The sequence below is a fragment of the Pelobates fuscus genome, chromosome 12 (assembly GCF_036172605.1).
Source record: "Pelobates fuscus isolate aPelFus1 chromosome 12, aPelFus1.pri, whole genome shotgun sequence".
Classification (NCBI taxonomy): Eukaryota; Metazoa; Chordata; class Amphibia; order Anura; family Pelobatidae; genus Pelobates; species Pelobates fuscus.
Window position 1 is genome coordinate 140977400 of NC_086328.1, and position 27018 is coordinate 141004417.

General features: G+C 40.1%; 1 protein-coding gene across 5 annotated transcripts in view; it reads right to left on the bottom strand.

The window, feature by feature from the left end:
- LOC134579136 (serine/threonine-protein kinase BRSK2) overlaps positions 1-27018 on the bottom strand; it is a 258249-nt gene that overhangs the window by 14292 nt on the left and 216939 nt on the right. For all 5 annotated transcript variants that reach the window (XM_063438311.1, XM_063438310.1, XM_063438314.1 and 2 more), the window contains exons 15-18: positions 13811-13859; positions 13253-13376; positions 12754-12934; positions 9996-10085 (exon numbers count right to left, since the gene is read on the bottom strand). In XM_063438311.1, coding sequence (XP_063294381.1) covers positions 9996-10085; positions 12754-12934; positions 13253-13376; positions 13811-13859 — 444 coding nt within the window. The remainder of the gene's footprint in view (positions 1-9995; positions 10086-12753; positions 12935-13252; positions 13377-13810; positions 13860-27018) is intronic.

Sequence of the window (27018 nt, forward strand, 5' to 3'; positions counted from 1 at the left end):
TGTGTCCTTAAGGGGTTAAATATAACCAACCTGGACCTTTGGATGAGTTGCTACAACTCATAGAAATGCAGTTTTCAGAACTCCCTTCGTCTGCTGATGTAAGTATTCTGTCTGCTGTAGTCTACAGAGACCCAGGGCCGGATTAACATAGGGGCTGATGGAGCTGCAGCTCCAGGCCCAGGCCCATGGAATAGGCAAATTGTAAAAAAATATTTTTTTTTTATTTTTTTTTTACAGACTGCTATTAGGTTTGCCACCTGACTGGTATTTTAAGGCACAGCTGGTATTGGAGGCTTTCTGACCGTGACAGTATTGCAGTAATACCGGCAATACAAATGCAAATATTTGTATCCGCATAAACTGAGATTACTCTGCAATACCAGCACCGGCCAGTAGGGGTCACTGTGTATGGAGAGAGGCAGGGATAGCAAGTTACAGAATCTCCCTGCCTCTCTCTACTCACTGACCCGCAGGGGAGCAGCTACACAGCCCAGAGAGTCCAGACAGCAGCTCCCAGCCTGCAGAGACAGACTACAGCTCAGGTATGTGAAGGATGGGGGGAAAGGCAGCAGGGAGACATGGGGACACTGAGACACAAGGCGACACTGGGAGACGTGGGGACACTGGGAGACGTGGGGACACTGACACATGGAGACACAGACACATGGGGACGCTGTGAGACATAGGGAGACACATTGGGACACGGAAACACTAGGGACACAGTGTATCCATGTCTCCCAGCTAGTGTCTGTGTCCCCATGGCTCCGGGTGTCCCCTGGTCTCCAAGTATCTGTGACACCATGTCTCTGTGTCCCCATATCTCTCAGTGTCCCCATGTCTCCCAGTGTCTCAGTGTCCCCATGTCCCCATGTCCCCATGTCTCCCAGCCAGTGTCCCCATGTCTCTGTGTCCTTAGTGTCCCCATGTCCCCGGTCCGTTACAGTGTCTCCATGTCTATGTCCACAAGTGCCCCATGTGTCCCAGTGTCCCCAAGTGTCTGTGTCCCCATGTCTCCCAGCCAGTGTCCCTAGTGTCTGTGTCCATATGTCTCTCAATGTCCCCATGTCTCACAGTGTCCCCATGACTCCAAGCTAGTGTCTCAGTGTCCCTATGTCTCCCAGCAAGTGTCTCTAGTGTCTGTGCCCCCATGTCTCCCAGTGTCTGTATCCCCATGTCTCTGTGTCCTTAGTGTCCCCATGTCTCCCAGTGTCCCCAAATGTCTGTCCCCATGTCTCCCAATGTCCCCTTGTCTATGTCCACAAGTGCCCCATGTCTCCTTGTGTCCCCATGCCTCCCAGCCAGTGTCCCTAGTGTCTGTATCCCCATGTCTCCCAGTGTCCCCATGTATTCACAAGTTCCCCCATGTTTTCCAGTGCCCCAATGCCTCCCAGTGTCCCAGGTCTCTGTGTCCCCATTTCTCTCAGTGTCCCCATTTCTCTCTGTGTCCCCTAGTATCCTAGTGACACGGGACACACTGAGACATGTGGACACTGGGAGAAATGGGGACACAGACACTGGGAGACTAGGGGACTGGGCGACATGGGGACATTGACACTGTGGTACATAGGGACACTGATGTCAGGCTGGCTTTCCAATTCTTTGGACAGACATGCCCCCCTTTTGGGCATGTTTGCCCCTTTTGGCAGCTCTGGTCATATGATTCACGTCAGTGGCGCACCCTTTAACCCCGCCCATGGACACTGCTGTTATGGGGTATGGATTTACTTGAAAGATGAAAGCATTAATTAGATAAAGAGATTAGCATAGAGTATGTGTTTTCTCATAGCTGCATCCTTTGAGTTTCCCTCCAACACCAACTCCATCAGATACATGACGCTTGAGAGGTATGACTGTTTTAGTGTTTTTGGTCGATAAGAATCTGTAGTTAGGCCCCATCATAATTGTCAGCACCAGGCCCACTGGGCTCTTAATCTGGCCCTGCAGAGACCTAGTACAGAGTTTAACAATGTAGGGATTTTATTAATTAAACCATAAATATGGAAAATTGACAAGATAAATGCAAGTTTCACATGCCAAGATAGCTGCGCTGGAAAATTAACTAAGATGGAGAATCCTCCTGATGAGGTCATGTGTGCTAGAATTTGCAATTATTCACAGTGAGTACGCCCCTAGGTGCCTTGATGCTGGTTGTGTATATAGCTAGTAGAATGCGATATGCATTTTATTTCAATAGCTAATGGCAGATCTTTGAGGACCATCACTTCTTGCTAACAAATTTCTCATCAGTGGAGAAGGAGTAATTGGCATATGTTGGGTCTCTGTTCATATGTTAATACCACATTAGCACATTGTTCAAGCCTAATTGCAGTACATTGATTTTACACGGTCTCATAATGCACAGTTCTGGTTTAAATTAGGAGAGCATTTGAAGTGCATTCTGGGATATACGCCATACCCTCAGCTGGACCACAGAGGTGTATACATCCTTTACATTAAAATTGTATTTTAATCAACATTATTTGTATTATATAACATTATTTCTATTACCTTAATCTATTTGAATAATATATAATGTATTTTTAGGATATAATCTTCTAATTTTCTCTATAAAAGCGGACAGTTTGTATTATCAGTCTGGAGACGCCCATCTAGGAAATGTGGAATAATGTTACCTCTCTCTCCCACAGTTACTGATAAAAAGAAAGCCAGCTGTGAGCATTGACCGTACCGAGAATCACGGGAAATTGAAAAGGTAATTGAACATTTTAGGCCAAGCGAGTCAAGCTGTGTGACGAGACCAATCTCGCCACATTGCATTGGATTATCCTGGTGGCCCGCCTGCTGCCTCTGGACTATGGACCAGACTTTAAAAGACTTATTTTCCCTACAGAAAGGCTTATTCGTGCCTTTTCTGTCGGGGTGTTCGGTAGATTTTATCTACCGAACAAACTAACGATTGCACGACCACCTGGGAGCTGGAGTGTGCCGCCAATTGACCAGCCTGAAGCTGCGGTTAACCGCAGCTTAATTGACGAAGGCAGGGTGGTCTTTGTTCGTCGACCGAACGCGTGGCGGCGGCCATTTTACAAGTCCCGTACGGCCAGCGGTGTTCGGCACCTAAACTAGGGAACTATAAACAGACACTTATTGGCACGAACACCGCTGAGCCGTCCGTCTCCTGGTTCCTATTCGTGGGGATGTAGCCGAACAGCCGTTCATTCGGTATTTTGTTTCATGTGAATTTGTGGTAACCCAGATAGCTATGCCATGGAGCCTATTCGTGTGATTAAAGATTTTGGCTCCCTGGCGATTAAACTGTATTCATGTGGTCTTAGTGCCATTCACCTAATAATGTGCACTCAGGCCTGAGCTATCTGGGGATATGTGACATGTCTATGTTTAATGTATAAAAAGTAACTTTATGTATTTTAAAGCATATTACTGTATTTGGGTCCCCACGTGTGTAATGGAGTTTTGCCTTTGTCCTGGGAGATAATTGAATTACTTCTCCAATTATCTCCAGGGCAGAAGGGAGGAAGCCAGGATGCATTGTGGGGATGTTTTGCTTCTGTGAGTCTGTAATGTGATACATGTCTGTCTGTGTTACAGTCTTCCATTTGGTCCCCTAGGGGAGTGTCCACCAGGTGGGAGACCTGCATAAATACTGGGGCAGGTAGCCCTCAATAAACAGACCACTGCTTGACCCTCAACACAGAGCCTTGTCTCGTTCTTGGGGGGATTCACTTAATGCTGTTAGAGACTGATTGCCAGGAGTGTAAGCCGCTTGGGAGCTTTTCCTGTTCATCTGCTAGCAGCTATTCGAGAGGTTCCAGTTCGGGAGTTTGGAGTGCTACCTTATTCCCTTGTATGCAGTTCGGGAGTTTGATGCATTCACTTATATCCAATTCGTGAGTTTTGGTGATTCTACAGTAGCTGTGCCTGTCTGTGAAAAGGGGATTATCGCCTAAACGATTTTAACCCCTTGTCTGCTGAAACGGTCCGTTACAAGCTGAAACTCAGAATTAAATAATTTTTCCAATTTAGTGACTTAGTCCTAAAATTTTTAGTTACCTGGTCAATTTTGTACGGCTTCTACTTTGCATGTGGTGCCAGTGGAAACCTGGGACTTAAAACAGAAAACAGACGAAATACCACGATTCCACAGAGATACAATGAAAGGTTTCACATGTCTCATGTGGCTCAGTACAGACAATTTGTGATTTAGATCACTGATACAGTACACTGTGATTTTATCAGGATTACTGTTGATTCAGCACGCAGAATTGTATCTCATCCAGGACTAAGGAGAATGTCTCACAGAACCACTCCCTTGTGGTTGTCCGAGAGCGCGTTCCTGTTTATAGTTTGCTTCCTGGTTTTTTACTTTGGCTTTGTTTATTGACTTCTCTGTTTTCTGGTATCCTGACTCCTGGCTTTCCTCATCGCTGCATCCCTTTCTGTGTTCCCTAACCTCGGCTAGTATTTTTACTATTCTATGTACGTTAAATACGGCCATTCTAAGGACCGGTAATACGTTACTTATTTGTCATCTGTGCTATACAGTTCTAAGTGCAGGATCATACAGTAATCCTGACAGGACCCAGGTGAGGCTTCCAAATGGTACTCAATCTGATTAAGGAATCACCGACATTCTTGAGTATTATTTTCAAAGTGCGGGGGAGGAGATAGGGAGATAGTAGGTGCCTTATATACAATAGGTGTAGGTCCATATTAGGAGTGTATTAAAAGCCTGGGCAAATTGATCCATACAGTGATCATTTTCCTCTAGCTTTCTCTCGCAAGCTGCTAAGTGCTGACACAAATCTACAGGATCTATGGCCATGTCGTAATGTCTGGATTACTGATGATTCAGCATGCAGAATTGTATCACACCTAGGACTAAGGATGACATCTAACCGGACCTTAGAATGGATGGACTTAACGTACCAGAGAATAGTAAAAATACTTGCTGAGGTCAGGGACACAGAATGAGGAACAGCGATAAGGAAAAGCCAAAAGTCAATGGTACCAGAAATCAGAGAAGTCAGAACAAAGCCAAAGTCAAAAAACAGAAAAACCCGATCAGGAACACACTCTCGGATAACCGTCAAAGGGAAACCAGGACAGGGCACTGACAGAAAGGTAATTGGGTTCACACGCATGTTGCACCATCTTTGGTGTGGGCGAAGGTAAGTTTACTACAAAAATCCGAACCGCATCGGTCGGCGCTCCTAAGAGCGTCGCACCCGCTGGAGACCAGAGGTCGGGCAGTGATCTGCCGCGAGCAAGGTAAGAATTGTTTCTGTTGGCGTGGTTGCTTACTATATGTGCAACCACACCGGCAGAATCACCGGGAGCCGTGACAGTACCCCCACTTGAAGACCACCGACCAGCTGGGCAGGACCAAGCTTGAGGGGAAACCTGCCATGGAAAGTACGGATTTTGCGGCCCGCATGTACGTCTGGAGTAGAAACCCAAGAACGATCGGCAGGCCCATAACCCTTCCAATCGACCAAATACTGCAGAGACCCTCAAGAAAACCTGAAGTCGAGTATAGAGGAGACTTCGTACTCTTCCTGTCCATAAATAACCAAGAAGGGTCAGAAGGGATGGTAAACCTGTTCAGTAGGCATACATGAGGCGGGGAGAGCATGGGAATAAGACACAGGATTAATCCTGCAAATTATTCTAAAGGGCCCAATAAATCTTGGAGCAAACTTCATGCTAGGAACTTTGAGTTTGATATTCCGCAAGGAAAGCCATACCTGATCCTCCATCTGGTAAACCGGGTTGGCACCACGCCGCTTATCAGCATGCATTTTGAAACAAGCAGCAGCTGTTTCTAAAGCCGTGTGGACCTTAGTCCAAGTCTCACATATACATGTGGGATGGTCATCCAGAGCGGGAATAGCAGTGTCAGAGAACACTGCAGGGAGGACAGTAGGATGATGACCGTTGTTAACAAAAAATTAACTATGTCCAGATGAGTCATGGGTTGTATTATTTCTGGCAAATTCGGCCCATGGTAGTAAATCAGACCAGTTTTCCTGAGTGCCATTAATAAAACATCTCAAATATTGTTCCAATGATTGGTTGGCTCTCTCAGCCGCACCATTGGTTTGGGGATGGTATGATGATGAAAATTATAATTTTATACCCAACTGTTTATTAAGGACACATGACGGAAATATTCCGTCATGATTCCCGTTTATTCCAGAAGTTGTGTCTTTAAGGGGTTAAATGCTCTCCAAAATCATGACACAAATTGGGAACCCCTATCTGACACAATATTAAGCGGAATACCATGCAATCTGACTTTTTTGCATATAAATATATGGGCCAGCTCTCGGGAAGAAGGTATCTTTTTGAGCGGAACAAAGTATGCCATTTTAGAAAAGCGGTCAACAACCATTAGGATAGTTGTAGCCACTAGAAATAGGTAGTTCCACAATAAAGTCCATAGACAAATGAGACCATGGAATACTGGGTATAGGAAGTGGTTGTAATAGCCCATGAGGTAGTTTATGGGGAACCTTAGAAACTGCACAAATAGTACATGCTTCCACATACTCCCTGATGTCCTTTCTAAGAGATGGCCACCAAAATGACCTAGAGACAGCGGACACAGTTTTATTAATACCTGGATGACCAGCTGTCACATTATCGTTAAACACTATCAGTACCTCCTCTCTTTTTATTAACGCAATTAAAGAAAAAAACTCTCCATCTTTTTTAGACACAAAAAAGAACCCCGCACCAGCAGGTGAAGAAGACTTACATATGTGACCTTTTAGTAAACACTCTTGAGGTAATCCTCCATAATCCTACTCTCCTGTGGAGATAAGGCATATTAGGGGGTATAATGCCAGGTAACAGATTTATGGAGCAATCATAAGATCTGTGAGGAGGTAGCGTATCGGTGTGACTTTTACTGAACGCTTCTCTAACCTCCCAGTACTGCACAGGAATATTAGAAGTCTGAGGTGTAGGAGTAGGTAAAGTAACCATGCCCACTCTTAGTAATGGGTAAGATGCATCTCTCACTACAGTCTTTACCCCATCCCAGTATTCCCCCCCTTAGCCCAGTCAATATGATGATTGTGCTTAAGAAGACAAGAAGGGGAAGCAATTATCTGAAATGTCATGATTTCTTTATGTAACACTTCTATAGTAATAGATTTGTGGGTAATTAGAGGTTGAGAGAGAGGTCTCCCATCAATGGCCTCAACGACCAGGGGTGATGATCTCTCCTTGATGGGTTGGAAGTGTTTACTGGCAAATTGCATGTTGATAAAGTTTCCTGCAGCACCTGAGTCCATCGGGGCTTTGCATGAAAAGCTTTTCTTGTTGCAAAGAGCGGTGATGTCAAGGAGAAATCTACTTTGGGTATTACCAGAAGATACATCCATCACACCTAAGACTTGTCCCCTTATGGTTCTTAGGTGCGGAAGTTTTCCGGACATATGGGACAAACATCTCTCATATGTCCTTTTTTGCCACAGTATAAGGCCCCATATTCTCCTAAACTGTTTCTCTTCCTCTGAAAGTCTTGTAACCCTTAACTGCATGGGTTCAGGTTCACACTGTACATAAAGGCCAGGGACAACAGGATTGGAGAAGAGAGGTGCCAGTGACATATTCATACGTCTGGTTCTAGTTCTTGTTATCTCCCTGTTCCTAAATCGGTTATCTATATGCATCACATACGTCTGCAATTTCATCCAGGATAGCTTCGAATAATCCTTCTGCAAATGTAGTGATTAATCCGTTATTAGTCCTGTCTACCTCAGAAGCCAGGGTGCGGAATTCTATGGCATTGTTTGATACGCATTAGGGCAGTGGAAGCGTTATTTTACCCTTCCTAATGGTTCAAATGTTAATTTGAATTCCGCACGGAATTCCTGGTAATTATAGGCAATAGTCCTATCACTTTTCCATAATGGATTGGCCCAAGCTAAGGTTGGTTCATTAAGTACCCAATTTTAGCTCTATCCGTGGGAAAGGACCTATCACATATCCATCTGATACTTTTCCCTCACCTGGTGCTCAGCGGCCGGAAACTTGCAGTCCTGACTGTCTCAGCATAGTCTGGCGCTGGCCGCTGCACATCCACGGGCAGAAATAACCCCGGCGCACGCACGTGACCGCGGGCGCACCGCACACGCACATTTTGGAGCCAAAATACCTGTCTGACCAACGGGAAAGGGGGGATGGGTATAAAAACCTAGTCTGACCTCCACACAGTGTCCTGTCGTGGTTTCCCTTGTGGTTGTCCGAGAGCGCGTTCCTGTTTATAGTTTGCTACCTGTTTTTTTACTTTGGCTTTATTTATTGACTTCTCTATTTTCTGGTATCCTGATTCCTGGCTTTCCTCATCGCTGCATCCCTTTCTGTGTTCCCTGACCTCGGCTAGTATTTTGACTATTCTATGTACGTTAAATCCGGCCATTCTAAGGACCGGTAATACGTTACTTATTTGTCATCTGTGCTATACAGTTCTAAGTGCAGGATCATACAGTAATCCTGACAGGACCCAGGTGAGGCTTCCAAATGGTACTCAATCTGATTAAGGAATTACCGACATTCTTGAGTATTATTAAGTGCGGGGGAGGAGATAGGGAGATAGTAGGTGCCTTATATACAATAGGTGTAGGTCCATATTAGGAGTGTATTAAAAGCCTGGGCAAATTGATCCATGCGGTGATCATTTTCCTCTAGCTTTCTCTCGCAAGCTGCTATGTGCTGACACAAATCTACAGGATCTATGGCCATGTCGTAATGTCTGGATTACTGATGATTCAGCATGCAGAATTGTATCACACCTAGGACTAAGGATGACATCTAACCGGACCTTAGAATGGCCGGACTTAACGTACCAGAGAATAGTCAAAATACTTGCCGAGGTCAGGGACACAGAACGAGGAACAGCGATAAGGAAAAGCCAAAAGTCAAAGGTACCAGAAATCAGAACGAAGCCAAAGTCAAAAACCAGTAAAACACGATCAGGAATATACTCTCGGATAACCAGCAAAGGGAAACCATAACATGGTACGGACAGAAAGGTAATTTGGATTGAAATACCCCTTCTTTGGCTGTGATGGGCTGCCTCCGACCCCAAAACGTGCGTGCTCATCTATGACGTGATGTCGTATGCACGCTGGCGCCATCTTTGGTGTGGGAGAATGCAAGTTTACTACAAAAATCTGAACCGCATCGGTCGGCGCTCCTAAGAGCGTCGCACCCGCTGGGGACCGGACCGGGAGGGAGGTCAGGTAGTGATCTACTGCGAGCAAGGTAAGTAAGAATTGTTTCTGTCGGCGTGGTTGCTTACTTTATGTGCAACCACGCCGGCAGAATCACTGGGAGCCATGACAGATTTTGATCACTGATACAGTACACGGTAATTTCGATCACTGATACAGTACACGGTAATTAAGATCACGGATACAGTACACAGTGATTAAGATCATCGATACAGTGCACGATGATTTAGATCACTGATACAGTACACGGTGATTAAGATCACGGATACAGTACACAGTGATTAAGATCATTATTACAGTGCACGATGATTTAGATCACTGATACAGTACACGGTGATTAAGATCACGGATACAGTACACAGTGATTAAGATCATCGATACAGTGCACGATGATTTAGATCACTGATACAGTACACTGTAATTTCGATCACTGATACAGTACACGTGATTAAGATCATTATTACAGTGCACGATGATTTAGATCACTGATACAGTACACGGTGATTAAGATCACGGATACAGTGCACGGTAATTTCGATCACTGATACAGTACACAGTGATTAAGATCATTATTACAGTGCACGATGATTTAGATCACTGATACAGTACACAGACATGGGGTAATGTAACAGGTTCTTCTAGGCACCAAATTCATCCATCTTTCTTGCACAGCACCAAAGGACTAAACCCTGATCAATAAAAGGAAAAAGGAGACTGATCCTGGTATTTTAACAAATTGTGGTGATATCCTGTATGTACACCCACTCTCACCTGAAAGCTGAAGTACAGACGGTTGTTCATGTGAGCTTAGAAGCTGAGTCTGAATTGTCTCCACAACCCGTTTAAACCTCCGGCTGGGACCTGAAGTAGAAGGAAAAAAAAAAAAAAACAACAAATATGGGATATGGTGAATATCAGAATGTCTCAAATTATGGCAGCCCTTTGACATCATTGTTATCAGAGTTAAAGCAGCGAGTTGAATAATATTGATTTTCCTGTGAATACCAACATTTAATGTCAATAGACATGGCAGAGTGATCTAGACACAGGACATTCACAGTGATAGGGGCATAGACCGAGTAGTGGTTAAAATACAAGGTACTCATAATGGAAATGGAGCAGTGATAATGAGACAGTGAGTATTGGTGGAGATGAGTTTTGGCAGAGATTGGACATTCACATGGTGATAGAGCCATGGTAAGGATAGAATGACTAGGAGCAAATATGGGACAGTGATAAGGAGACAGTGAGTATTGGCAGAGATTGGACACTCACATGGTGATAGAGCCATGGTAAGGATAGAATGACTAGGAGCAAATATGGGGCAGTGATAAGGAGACAGTGAGTATTGGTGGAGATGGTGTATAAATAAAGATATTGGACATTCACATGGTGATAGAGCCATGGTAAGGATATAATGACTAGGAGCAAATATGGGACAGTGATAATGAGACAGTGAGTATTGGTGGAGATGAGTATTGGCAGAGATTGGACATTCACATAGTGATAGAGCCATGGTAAGGATAGAATGACTAGGAGCAAATATGGGACAGTGAGTATTGGTGGAGATGGTATATAAATAAAAAAATTGGACACTCACATGGTGATAGAGCCATGGTAAGGATAGAATGACTAGGAGCAAATATGGGACAGTGATAAGGAGACAGTGAGTATTGGTGGAGATGGTATATAAATAAAAAAATTGGACACTCACATGGTGATAGAGCCATGGTAAGGATAGAATGACTAGGAGCAAATATGGGACAGTGATAAGGCGACAGTGAGTATTGGTGGAGATGGTGTATAAATAAAGAAATTGGACACTCACATGGTGATAGATCCATGGTAAGGATAGAATGACTAGGAGCAAATATGGGACAGTGATAATGAGACAGTGAGTATTGGTGGAGATGGTGTATAAATAAAGAAATTGGACATTCACATGGTGATAGATCCATGGTAAGGATAGAATGACTAGGAGCAAATATGGGACAGTGATAAGGCGACAGTGAGTATTGGCAGAGATGAGTATTGGCAGAGATTGGACATTCACATAGTGATAGAGCCATGGTAAGGATAGAATGACTAGGAGCAAATATGGGACAGTGAGTATTGGTGGAGATGGTATATAAATAAAAAAATTGGACACTCACATGGTGATAGAGCCATGGTAAGGATAGAATGACTAGGAGCAAATATGGGACAGTGATAAGGCGACAGTGAGTATTGGTGGAGATGGTGTATAAATAAAGAAATTGGACACTCACATGGTGATAGATCCATGGTAAGGATAGAATGACTAGGAGCAAATATGGGACAGTGATAAGGAGACAGTGAGTATTGGTGGAGATGGTATATAAATAAAGAAATTGGACATTCACATGGTGATAGATCCATGGTAAGGATAGAATGACTAGGAGCAAATATGGGACAGTGATAAGGCGACAGTGAGTATTGGTGGAGATGGTGTATAAATAAAGATATTGGACATTCACATGCTGATAGAGCCATGGTAAGGATAGAATGACAAGGAGCAAATATGGGACAGTGATAAGGAGACAGTGAGTATTGGTGGAGATGGTGTATAAATAAAGATATTGGACACTCACATGGTGATAGAGCCATGGTAAGGATAGAATGACTAGGAGCAAATATGGAACAGTGATAAGGTGACAGTGAGTATTGGTGGAGATGGTGTATAAATAAAGATATTGGACATTCACATGCTGATAGAGCCATGGTAAGGATAGAATGACAAGGAGCAAATATGGGGCAGTGATAAGGAGACAGACGCTTATTATGAATAGAGATAGAAATTGAGAATTGACAGACAAGGTACATCAAGTAAGGAAGGGAAACAATTATTAACAGACATTACAGTTAGTTATACAAATAACATAATTTCCGTTTTTTTACCCAAAACCAAGCTGAGGAAATGGTTGTTCAACCCTAACTCTGCTCCTGGTGTGGGGGTACAATGAAGAATGATATACCGGTACTATTTTTAAAGCTAAAGTTGGAGGGCGTTACAGAGTGAACATTGACTTCATCACCGTGTCTGCAGCTAATAAGGCTAGCTACCAGAATCAGAATTCTTCCCACACATGTTGGTTGTTTTCAAAGTGAATAAATCGCCTTTAAAGTATTCCTTTTGGTTGCTGTCTGTGAAATTTTGGGCTGACCTGGATACCCTATTGGCTATCACTTGAGGAGGGAATTTTAAAGGAACATACCCCCCATTTCCATCAAGGGGAGGCACCCATAATACGCTTTATTTTCCTGGAATATGTGAGTGCATTCTGATCTTTTTCATTATAGTTTATTAGCAATATTTGCACTATGTTTTGTCCTCTATTATAGGTACACTAGCAATATCCCAAAACATCCCATCAATTATACAGTCCTGTTATATGGTTATCAGCTGGGAGATAACCGTGGGAGCCGTGTACCTATCAGTTAAGTTTTTTCTTGTGTTTTATCACTTTTTCACGGGTGTCCGTGTGTTGGTTATTTACATGTTGGTTGTTACCTGACAGCAGAGTGAAAGTAACGGAGTATATTCCACAGTCCTTTTGCTTCTCTCCACTTTCCGTGTATGTGATATCCACCTGAAACTTTACTGGCTTCTGGAAGACGGATGGACCTCCCGTGGACTTGTACTCTGCTCGGAAACTGGTCTGTGAGATCACACTATGACTGAGACTTGGGATCTGTAGGAAAGAAAATTACGAGGGCTATCTTGCACATTTGCAATTATCTGTTTTTCTATGGAGAATCTATACATGATTACTATATGTTCTGTGCTTTTAAAAGGGATGGTTATTGACAAAATACCACTTAGAATAATTTATTCTATCAGGCTCATCTAGTCCTGTAGTGTGTTGTTTTGAGGGTTGAGGAATTATCTGCTACCAAGGAAATATTCACTGAAAACATCAAGATGTCATAGTTGTGGGAGATTAACAAAATGTCACTGTAAGCGTCTATGATTACAAGGTCTATGCAATTTGTAAGGATACAAGTCTTACCGAGAGAAATGCTTGCACAATATCAGCTTTGATGGAACTTAGAGGTTTATCTTTAATGACCACGAAGATTTGATCCTCTTTTTCCAACGTGAGGAAGTTGCCAAACCAAGACTTCTTAGCCAGTCTAACGTTAAAGCAGACACAGAACAGAGAACCAAGAAAAGACTGCGTTAATGTGACAATGATACATACATTACCTTACTACCAAGTACCAAGAGGTTAGTGATAAAACACATGTAAATTGACGAGTACCAAGCAGCCACTAGAGGTGCTCCCTGCATTCACCAACATTTAACTCCATGAGATGAAGCTGTATTTAAGATGTCCAGCATCTTCAAATCCTCTATATAGGAAATCATTGGGGGGGAGGGGGAGATACTGTAGTTTAGGATGTCCAGCCTCTTCAGATCCTCTATAGGAAAGCATTGAAGCATTGGGGGGGGGGTGAAGGGATACTGTAATTTAGGATGTCCATCTTTCCATTAAATGATGACAGATATAAGGATGGGTTATAGACCGTTGATATGATGGAGGGATTATAAATAGCATCCTACTTACTCTGGCGATGATTCTGGTGTCAGGTTACTCATTTCATCAGCTGTAGGAACTGAGAATAGAGAAGGTATTAATAAGCTTCAGTGAGGTTCTACCCTTCCATAGCGTTCTATGCTTCTATTCCTTTATTTTTTATTTATTCTATTATTTTGGCTACATTTGCCTAGATTTATATTATTATGTTAATCCAATGATTCTTTAAAGCAAATAAAAACCAAGATTTATCAGGTTCAGTTACCATCAGCAAATATAAATGAAGTAGCTTATCATGTCCCCAACCCTGGGATACAGGGTCAATGCCTATTGAAAGGAATATACTTTGAGGCTTCCTGTGCCAAAGACAGATAAAAATGGAGCATTGAAAACGAATGATAAAAAAAAAACACTTGGCTACTATTAGCTAGCCTAGCACCCCAGTTTCATTCATGTTTTCATGAATGGAACTGCTGTATAGTGCTGAACAAAATATCTCCCGAACACCGACACAGCCAGAAATGCCAGAGTCTGGAAATGGATCAATGCATATGCAGGAGCATCAAAGTGATTTCAGTTTATTTATTTATTTATGTTTTTTGTATGTTTTAAGTTGTAATCAGGAAGGAAGGAATCTGCACTCATCTCATGAGTGATGCTGGCAAACTTATAAATGTGAAAAAACAATGTGATTCTGGCACTCGAGGTACAAAAGATAGATTTATTTGGAGAGATCACAGCATAAACAGCAATTTTTCAACTTCCAATGAGTGTTTGTCAAACACCTCCTAGGAGGTCGAAATGTTGCTTTTTTATGTTTGAATGCATTATCTATTATTCTCAGGCCCACCATCAGGGTGTGACAACCATGACGGCTGTTACAGGCACGGCGGTCCTGGGGGACCTGGCCACACATTCCCAATCTGTACTGGCAACACTGTTGCTGATGGGGCCCATCGGATGGCCCATGCACTTCAGGTGCCCGGTCAGCGGTCGTTTAATAGCGCGACCGGGTCCCTTTAAAAATGGCAGCCACAAGTAGTGATGGGAGGAAGTGATGGGCGGTCACTTCCTCCCAGCTTACTCCGTGCAGGAGAGAGGAGAAACAGAGCATAGACAGAGGAGGGGAGAGCCAGCTGGCTCCCATCAGTCCCAGCCACCCTCCTGCATCAAAATGTAATGTCATTGTGTGTATCTGTGTGGCAGTGAGTGTATCTGTATCTATGTGTGTAACTGTCATTGTGTGTGTCTGCGTGTATACACTGCAAACAAATGCACGCCTATATTCAAACACCAACATCAACACATACTCCATACAAAAACATGCTTACATTCAAACACAAATTGTGTGTGTATACATATATACACATACACACATATACATACAGTGAGGGGGGAAAGTATTTGATTCCCTGCTGATTTTGAACGTTTGTCCACTGACAAAGAAATGATCAGTTTATAATTTTAACGGTAGGTGTATTTTAACAGTGAGAGACAGAATAACAAAACAAAAAAATCCAGAAAAACGCATGTCAAAAAGGTTATCAATTGATTTGCATGTCAATGAGTGAAATAAGTATTTGATCCCCTATCAATCAGAAAGATTTCTGGCTCCCAGATATCTTTTATACAGGTAACGAGCTGAGATTAGGAGCACTCTCTTAAAGGGAGTGCTCCTAATCTCAGCTTGTTACCTGTATAAAAGAAACCTGTCCACAGAAGCAATCAATCCGATTCCAAACTCTCCACCATGGCCAAGACCAAAGAGCTGTCCAAGGATGTCAGGGACAAGATTGTAGACCTACACAAGGATGGAAAGGGCTAGAAGACTATCACTAAGCTGCTTGGTGAGAAAGTGACAACAGTTGGTGCGATTATTCGCAAATAGAAGAAACACAAAATAACCATCAGTCTCCCTCGGTCTGGTGCACCATGCAAGATCTCACTTCGTGGAGTTTCAATGATCGTGAGAACGGTGAGGAATCAGACCAGAACTACATGGGAGGATCTTGTTAATGATCTCATAGCAGCTGGGACCATAGTCACCAAAGAAACAATTGGTAACACACTACGCCGTGAAGGACTGAAATTCTGCAGTGCCCACAAGGTCCCCCTGCTCAAGAAAGCACATGTACAGGCCCGTCTGAAGTTTGCCAACGGACATCTGAACGATTCAGAAGAAAACTGGATGAAAGTTTTGTGGTCAGACGAGACCAAAATTGAGCTCTTTGGCGTCAACTCAACTCACAGTGTTTGGAGGAGGAGGAATGCTGCCTATGACCCCAAGAACACCATCCCCACTGTCAAACATGGAGGTGGAAACATTATGCTTTAGGGGTGTTTTTCTGCTAAGGGGACAGGACAACTGCACCGCATCAAAATGGACGATGGACTGGGCCATGTACTGTACAATCTTGGGTGAGAAGCTCCTTCCCTCAGCCAGGGCATTTAAAATGGGTCGTGAATGGGTATTCCAACATGACAATGACCCAAAAACACACAGCCAAGCCAATCTCCAGATGTTAATCCCATAGAAAATCTGTGGAGGGAGCTGAAGGTTCCAGTTGCCAGTCAGCCCGATGCCTTAATGACTTGGAGAGGATCTGCAGAGAAGAGTGGGACAAAATCCCTCCTGAGATGTGTGGAAACCTGGTGGCCAACTACAAGAAACGTCTGACCTCTGTGATTGCCAACAAGGGTTTTGCCACCAAATACAAAGTCGAAGGGGTCAAATATTTATTTCACTCATTGACATGCAAATCAATTTATAACTTTTTTGACATGCATTTTTCAGGATTTTTTTTTTTTATTCTGTCTCTCACTGTTAAAATACACCTACCATTAAAATTATAGGCTGATAATTTCTTTGTCAGTGGACAAACGTTTAAAATCAGCAGGGGATCAAACACTTTTTTTCCCTCACTGTATATACAGTGCCTTGCAAAAGTATTCACCCCCTTGGCATTTTTCGTGTTTTGTTGCCTTACAACCTGGAATTAACATGGATTGTTTGAGTATTTGCATAATTTAATTTACAAAACATGCCCACAACTTTGAAGATGTTTTTTTTTTTTATTGTGAAGCAAACAACAAATAGGGCAAAATAACAGAAGGTCAATGTGCATAACTATTCACCCCCCCTAAAGTCAATACTTTGTAGAGGCTCCTTTTGCGGCAATCACAGCTCCAAGTCGCTTTGGATAAGTCTCTATGAGTTTGCCACATCTTACCACTGGGACTTTTTGCCCATTCCTCCTCGCAAAACTGCTCCAGCTCCTTCAAGTTGGATGGCTTGCGTTTGTGAACAGCAATCTTTAAGTCTGACCACAGATTTTCAATTGGATTGAGGTCTGGGCTTTGACTAGGCCATTCCAACACATTTACATGTTTCCCCTTAAGCCACTCAAGTGTTGCTTTAGCAGTGTGTTTGGGGTCATTGTCCTGCTGGAAGGTGAACCTCCGTCCTAGCCTCAAATCACGCACAGAGTTGTACAGGTTTGCTCAAGAATATCCCTGTATTTAGCACCATCCATCTTTCCCTCAACTTTGATCAGTTTCCCAGTCCCGGCTGGGAAAACATCCCCACAGCATGATGGTGTTCTTTGTACTCCATACATTTTGGGAGTCTCCCACGTGCCTTTTCGCAAACTCAAAACGTGACATTTAGTTTTTTTGCTGAAAGTAATGGCTTTCTTCTGGCCACTCTGCCATAAAGCCCAACTCTATGGAGCGCACGGCTTATTGTCCTCCTATGTACAGATACTCCAATCTCTGCTGTGGAACTCTGCAGCTCCTCCAGGGTTACCTTAGGTCTCTGTGCTGCCTCTCTGATTAATGCCCTCCTTGCCCGGTCCGTGAGTTTTGGTGGGCGGCCGTCTCTTGGCAGGTTTGCTGTTGTGCCATGTTCTTTCCATTTGGTTATGGTAGATTTGATGGTGCTCCTGGGCATCATCAAAGATTTGGATATTTTTTTATAACCTAACCCTGACTTGTACTTCTCGACAACATTGTCCCTTACTTGTTTAGAGAGTTGCTTGGTCTTCATGGCAGTGTTTGGTTAGTGGTGCCTCTTGCTTAGGTTGCAGCCTCTGGGGCCTTTCACAAAAGGTGTGTATATGTAATGACAGATCATGTGACACTTAGATTGCACACAGGAGGACATCATTTCACTAATTATGTGACTTCTGGAGGTAATTGGTTGCACCAGAGCTTTTTATGGGCTTCATAACAAAGGGGGTGAATACATACGCACATGCCAATTTTCTGTTTTCTATTTCTAAAAAATAGTTTTATGTATATATTCTTCTCATTTCACTTCACCAACTTAGACTATTGTGTTCTGATCCATCACATAAAATTCAGATTAATAAAACATTGAACTTAAGGCTGTAATGTAACAAAATAGGTAAAAAGTCATGGGGGTGAATACTTTTGCACTGTACATACATATTATTACACATACATTTTTGATCCAGAAAGCTTGCCTTGGTGCAACCCGTGTATACATATAATCCAAAGAAAAGGGTGCACTCTCAGGTCTTTATAACGTGGTTTATTTAACCCCTTAAGACCGCAGGGTGTTCTATGCCGTCCCCATTTTGGTGGCTCTAAACGCCGCAGGACAGCATAGAACGCCCTGCAATCTTATGTACTTACCCGGTCGCCGGCGATCCCACGCCGGCGATCGCGGTATGGGGTACTTACCTGGGAGCCCAGGGAGTCCCCCTCCGTCCTCTTCGGCCCCCCTGGACCATGTGATCGCGAGGTCCTTGCGAGGACCCCGCGATCACATGGACGGCATAGCCGTCCAAGACAATGCCAGCAGGTGGAGTGCCTGTAATGACCGGTACTCCCCCTGCTGTCTGAAAAAAATTAAAAAAATTTTAAAACAGTGTAAAAATAACACAATATATACTTAGATCATATATATATTTATTATATATATGATCTAAGTATATATATATACACATAAATATACATACACTGTGTATTTTAATATTAATATATACATAATTTTATATATATATATATATTATCAAAATACACGTACAATGATATTGATTAAATATATATAATTTTCATTATATATATATTTATATATAATAAAAAATAAATAAATATATCCGTTAAAAAATAAAATAAAAAAATAATAAAAAATAAATAGATAAAAAATATATATACATGCGTAATTTCGTTCTAACTGTATTTTAAAATGAATATATATATGTTGATATCAAAATACATGTAGAACGAAATAATATATATATCTATATACATAAGTATATACGTATATATCACTATATATATAAAAAAATTATATACATATATATATATATATATATATATACACACACACACATATATATATATATATATATAATTCTACGTATATATATTTATGTAATAATTTTACATAATTAGGTCATTTTATTAATTACAATTTGCAGGACCTGCCTGACAACACAGGCCGAAAGTTCAGGGAATTCAATTTTCTAGCACTATGTTTAACCCTGTAACTTTCCAAGACACCATAAAACCTGTACATGGGGGGTACTGTTTTACTTGGAAGACTTCGATGAACACAAATATTAGTGTTTCAAAACAGTAAAATATATTACAACGATGATATCGTCAGTGACAGTGAATTTTTTTAGCATTTTTCACACACAAATGGCACTTACACTGACGATATAATAGTTGTGATACGTTTTACTGTTTTGAAACACTAATATTTGTGTACAGCGAAGTCTCCTGAGTATAACAGTACTCCTCATGTACAGGTTTTATGGTGTTTTCAAAAGTTACAGAGTCAAATATAAGGCTTGAATTTCAGTTTTTTCACATAAAAATTCGCTAGGTTGCCATTGAGACCTTATGGTAGCCCAGGAATGAAAATTACCCCCATGATGGCATACTATTTGCAATAGTAGACAACCCAGGGTATTGCAAATAGGGTATGTACAGTTTTTGTAGTAGCCACTTAGTCACAAACACTGGCCAAAATTTGCGTTCAAATTAGTTTTTTGCATTTTCAAATATTAACACTAACTTTGGCCAGTGATTGTGACCAAGTGGCTACTAAAAAAGACTGGACATACTCCATTTGCAATACCTTGGGTTGTCTACTTTTGCAAATGGTATGCCATCATGGGGTTAATTCTTATTCCTGGGCTACCATATGGTCTCAAAGGCAACGTAACCAATCTGGCGAATTTCAATGTGAAAAAAATGAAATATGTAACACGCTATATTTGACCCTGTAACTTCCCAAAACACCATAAATCCTGTACATAGGGGGTACTGTTTTACACGTGAGACATCGCTGAATACAAATATGTGTATTGTATTGCAGTAAAAGCAAACAGTATTATGACATTCACAGTTAGAATGTCACGTAGAACTAAAACAAATTAAAACATTCTTATTTTCTCCCATTCTTTTTATATTTTTTTCATATTAACCCCTTCAGGACGGAGTCAATAGTACACGTTCTGATCAAAACAAAACGTAAACAAAAACTTGAATTTGCGCTATATGTCTGTTCACCCGTAGTTCCCCTCTTTCATATTAAATGCACCCACACTTATTATATATCATTTTGTTCAGGAGAAACAGGGCTTTCATTTCATATAAAATATTTGTATATGAAACAATTTATTATGAATAAAATAAAAAAAAAACTGTGAGAAATTTTAATTTTTTTTTTACATTTGTAGTTCCGCCTCACATTTTAGCTGTAAATGTCATAATACTGTTAGGTTTTACTGCAACAAAATGCACATATTTGTAATCAGCGATGTCTCACGAGTACAACAGTACCCCCCATTAACAGGTTTTATGGTGTTTTGGAAAGTTACATGGTCAAATATAGAACGTTCCATTTTCAAATTGAAATTTGCCAGATTAGTAATGTTACCTTTGAGACGGTGTGGTAGCCCAGGAATGAGAATTACCCCCATAATGGCATAGCATTTGAAAAAGTAGACAACCCAAGGTATTGAACGTGGGGTATGTTTAGTTTTTTTTAGTAGCCACTTAGTCACAAACACTGGCCAAAGTAGGCGTTCATATTTGTTTTTGTGTGAAAAAAGCAAAAAACTAATATTTGGCCAGTGTTTGTGACTAAGTGGCTACTAAAAATGACTGGACATACCCCATTTGCAATACCTTGGGTTGTCTACTTTTGCAAATGGTATGCCATCATGGGGGTAATTCTTATTCCTGGGCTACCATACGGTCTCAAAGGCAACATAACTAATCTGGCAAATTTCAATGTCAAAAAAATGAAATGCGAGCCTTATATGTGACTCTCTAACTTTCCAAAACACCATAAAACCTGTACATGGGGGGTACTGTTATTCTCAGGAGATTTCACTAAACACAAATATTAGTGTTTTAAAACAGTAAAACATATTACAACAATAATATAGTCCATAAAAGTGCAGTTTGTTTGTAAAAAATGCAAAAAACGTCACTTTTACTTAAAATATCATCGTTGTAATACAATTTACCAGTTTTAAACACTAATATTTGAGTTCAGCGAAGTCTCCCGAGTAAAACAGTACCCCCTATGTACAGGTTTTATGGTGTCTTGGAGAGTTACAGGGTCTAATATAGTGCTTGCAAATTAAATTCTCTGCACTTTCTCCCTGTGTTGTCAGGCATGTCAATCAAATTTTAATTAATCAAATGACATAATTATGTTAAAAAATTACTTAAATATACATGTAGAATTTTAATATATATGCATTTATAGGTATATAAATTCTACGTGTATACTAATGTAATCTTTTATGTAATTATATGTATTTATCTCTATATATATATTTGCGGTTATTTGTATTTTATATATAGATAGATATATATAGAATGTCATTCTAAGTGTATTTTGTTACCAATATATATATATTAATAACAAAATACAGTTAGAATGAAATTACATATGAATATATAATTTATTTTATATTTTGTTTCAATATTTTATTTATTTATTTAATAAATTAATTTATTTATTATTGTAATTATGCGTATATATATATATATATAATATATATATAGATCTATTATATATATATAATATATATACATATTATATATATGTAACGTCATTCTAAGTGTATTTTAATATTAATATATATACTAATATTAATATTAAAATACATTACGTATGACGTTACATATATATAATATGTATATATATTATATATATAATATATATACATATATTATATATATAAAAAGGCATTTAATTTCTTTTATAACATTTTAATATTTTTTTTTTACACTACCTACCAGCAGGGGGACTGTCTAATATTTTAGACAGTCCCCCTGCTGGCAGATCCATAGCCAGCTATAGGGGGCCATGTGATCGCTCTTTGAGAGCGATCACATGGCCCCCGGGGGCCTCATTTGCCGGAGGGGGGCTGCCTGGGCTCTCAGACAGCCCCCCAGAAGAGGATCGCGGCGGAGGTGAGTACACCTCTGCTCCTGGGGCTGCAAGCCGTTACGGCGTTCTATGCCGCCGCAACGGCTTTAAAGCCCTTTAAAGCCGCAACGGCATAGAACGCCGTAACGGCGTTAAGGGGTTAAATTATGTTTCATAGCTAAATATTTGATATTAAACAAAGGCCATGTTTCCCCTAAATAAAATGATATCTAATAAGGGTGGGTGCATTTAATATGAAAGAGGTAAATTACGGTTGGACAGACATATAGCGCAAATACCAGGTTTTGTTTACGTTTTATTTTGATCACAACGTGTACATTTGGCTGCGGTCTTAACCCCTTAACCCCTTCACGACGGGTGACGGACGAGGTCCGTCATCCTGGGGATGCCCTTAACGACGGGTGACGGACCTCGTCCGTCACGCGGTAAAATTAACCCCAGATCGCTAGCTGGGGAGGGTGGAAGTTAGTGGTGGAATTGGGGGATTTAGTGTTAGGCTAACTAGGGGTTAACATTAAAAAAAAGTTTTAAAATAAGCTTTAAAAAGTTAAAAAATTAAGTAAAAAAAAAGTTTTAATAACGTTTAAGTAAAAAATAAAAAAAAATAAACCCTTTACCCAGTCCAAATAAAAATGAACCCCTTCCCTGCCAGTCGATCACTGCCTACAGTGATCAAAATACAGATCACAGTATTATACTGTGATCTAATTTTTTTTTAACCCCTGACGATTAACTTTTATTTATTTTTTAACCCTCAGGGGTTAAATTAATTTAATTAACTAATTTAAATATTGTATAATTAAATATTTTGCTAGCTGGGGTGGGTGGGAGTTATGGGAAAATGGGGAATTTACTGTTAGTGCTGCTTACTGCTAGTTAGGGGTTAACGGTAAAAGAAAAAGCTTAGAAAAATGTTAAATCTGTAAAAAAAGTTTTACGAAAGTTTAGGAAACTTTAAAAAAATGAATAAGCAAAACAAAAGTTTAAAAAATAGTTTTAAAAAGTAAAAAAAGTTTTAAAAAGTAAAAAAATACATTTAATAACGCTCATTACCACTACACCTGGTACAAGCTAGCGGAAAAATGATCCCACGCTAAGGTTCAAAATATGCCTTTTGAAATACCCTGGGATGTCTTCTTTAAGAAATGGTATGGCTTTATGGGGTATTTGGATTATATAGCCTGGTAAAATACTCTAAAATGGGACATGGGCACAGCGTAAAAATTTAAAGTTTGAAAAAAAATGGAATGGCTGTGTCCCAAATGTGCCCCTCCGATGTCCACATATACCTGGCAAAGGTACATACGGGGGTATTTTTGTACTCAGCCGACATAGCTGAGCAACATATAAAGTATTATAGAGTGGTGGTACACATAAGGTTTGCAAAATATACTGTGCAAACTCACTTTGTGTGTCAAAAAGGCAGAAAAAACGCTTATTACCACTACACCTGGTACAAGCTAGCGGAAAAATTATCCCACGCTAAGGTTCAAAATATGCCTTTTGAAATACCCTGGGGTGTCTACTTTAAGAAATGGTAGGCCTTTGTGGGGTAGTTTGAATTTAAAACTTACGAAGATGCTTGGAAATTGCACATAGGTCCAGCGTCAAAATTCAAAGTTCTGTAAAAACTGATATGGCTTGGTCTCCAATATGCCACTGTACCTTCACAAAATAGTGCCAAAGACATTCATTGGGGATGTCTTTTTACTCAGAAGACTTAGCTGAGCATAATTTGAAGGTTTTGAACTTAGTGGCACATATGAAATATACAAAATGCCCAGCAAAAATGCAATCCGTATGTCAAAAAATGCACAAAATTATTTTTTACCACATACTTTGGCATATATTGGTGAAAAAATGGGGGCATGCTAAGGCACAATATGCACCTTATGATATACCCTGGAGTGTCTACTTTTACAAATGGTAGGCCTTTGTGGTTTTTTTTTGAACAGTCAAACTGTTATAATACCCCAAATGGAAGCATAGGCTCATTAAATCCGTCTCTCAAAATTCAACTGTGAATACTGAAAAGGACAGGTCTCCTGTATGGCACTGTAGCTTCACGAAATACTGCCATAGACATACAATGGGGGTGTCCTTTTACTCAGAAGACTTAGCTGAGCATAATTTGGGGGGTTTGAACTTAGTGGCACATATGAAATATACAAAATGCCCAGCAAAAATGCAATCCGTATGTAAAAAATGCACAAAATTATTTTTTACCACATACTTTGGCATGTAATGGTAAAAAAATGGGGGCATGTTAAGGCACAATATGCACCTTATGAGATACCCTGGAGTGTCTACTTTTACAAATGGTAGGCCTTTGTGGGGGTTTTTGAACAGTCAAACTGTTATAATACCCCAAATGGAAGCATAAGCTCATTAAATCCGTCTCTCAAAATTCTACTGTGAATACTGAAAAGGACAGGTCTCCTGTATGGCACTGTAGCTTCACGAAATAGTGCCATAGACATACAATGGGGGTGTCCTTTTACTCAGAAGACTTAGCTGAGCATAATTTGGGGGGTTTGAACTTAGTGGCACATATGAAATATACAAAATGCCCAGCAAAAATGCAATCCGTATGTAAAAAATGCACACAATTATTTTTTACCACATACTTTGGCATGTAATGGTAAAAAAATGGGGGCATGTTAAGGCACAATATGCACCTTATGAGATACCCTGGAGTGTCTACTTTTACAAATGGTAGGCCTTTGTGGGGGTTTTTGAACAGTCAAACTGTTATAATACCCCAAATGGAAGCATAGGCTCATTATATCCGTCTCTCAAAATTCTACTGTGAATACTGAAAAGGACAGGTCTCCTATATGGCACTGTAGCTTCACAAAATAGTGCCAAAGACATACAATGGGGGTACCGTTGTACTCAGCAGAAGTAACTGAACACATAATAAAACTTTGTACAGGAATAGCACACAACAACTTTACAAAATACACATGAGAAGTTCTTTGTTATACGTTTGTGTGCGAAAACCCCCCAAAAACACAATTTTACTCCAATATTTAGCAGAGGTTGGCGGTAAAATGGCTACGTAGAAAGTGTCAAAACAACCTTAGGTAAATAGCCTGTGGTGTCTACTTTATATAAATATATACTTTTGTGTGGCAATTTTGTTTTATTTTATGGCTATTAAGCTTATAAGACAAACATACCAAATTCTAAAATCGCTCCACATTAAAAGTTTATTTTACTCCTTGTGCTTTGTGACCTGTAACTACCAAAAAAACCTGAAAATCCCAGACACATTATATATTCTGTAAATCAGAACAAATAAATGAATTTATTTTGAATTACTTTCCTTAACCTGCACTAATTATGCACACATTATGATTGCAAAAACTGTAAAAAAAAACAACAATATTTTTCATTTTTTTTGCATTTTTCTGTATTTTTTTTTATAATAAGTAAGCATTTATATATTTATATGTTATATCAAATTAAAGCCCTTTCTGTCCTTTAAAAAACAGTATATAATATGTGTCGGTGCAATAAATGAGAGAGATGCAAATTGCAGTTGAACGCAAACAGCAAGAAAATGCAAAATTTGCTTGTGTCATTAAGCGTAAGTCAAGCTTCTGAAGCTCTGTCCTTAAGGGGTTAAGGACAGAGCTTCAGAAGCTTGTCTTTCACTTAATGACAACGGCATTTTTTGCTGTTTGCGTTCAACTGCAATTTGCATTTTACTAATTTATTGCACTGACGCATATTAAATACTGTTTTTTAAAGGACAGAAAGGGCTTTAATTTGATGTAACATATATATATACATAAATGCTTATTTATTATAAAAAATATACAGAAAAATTCAAAAAAAATGAAAATGTTTGAGTTTGTTTTACAGTTTTTGCAATAATAATGTGTGCACAATTAGTGCAGGTTAAGGAAAGTAATTAAAAATAAATTCATTTAGTTGTTCTGAATTACAGAATATATAATGTGTCTGGGATTTTAAGGTTTTTTTTGGTAGTTACAGGTCACAAAGCACAAGGAGTAAAATAAACTTTAAATGTGGAGCGATTTTAGAATTTGGTATGTTTGTCTTGTAAGCTTAATAGCCATAAAAGAAAACAAAATTGCCACACAAAAGTATATATTTATATAAAGTAGACACCACAGGTTATTTACCTAAGGTTGTTTTATCACTTTCTACGTAGCCATTTCACCGCCAACCTCTGCTAAATATTGGAGTAAAATTGTGTTTTTGGGGGGTTTTGGCACACAAACTTATAACAATGAACTTCTGATGTGTATTTTGTAAAGTTGGTGTGTGCTATTCCTGTACAAAGTTTTATTTTGTACTCAGTTACATCTGCTGAGTAAAATGACACCCCCATTGTATGTCTTTGGCACTATTTCGTGATGCTACAGTGCCATACAGGAGACCTGTCCTTTTCAGTATTCACTGTAGAATTTTGAGAGACGGATTTAATGAGCCTATGCTTCCATTTGGGGTATTATAACAGTTTGACTGTTCATAAAAAACCCACAAAGGCCTACCATTTGTAAAAGTAGACACTCCAGGGTATATCATAAGGTGCATATTGTGCCTTAGCATGCCCCCATTTTTTCACCAATATATGCCAAGTATGTAGTAAAAAATAATTTTGGGCATTTTTTTTTACATACGGATTGCATTTTTGCTGGGCATTTAACATAGAATGTGACGGCAGATAAGAACCATTCGGCCCATCTAGTCTGCCCATTTTGTATATTTCATATGTGCCACTAAATTCAAAACCCCCAAATTATGCTCAGCTAATTCT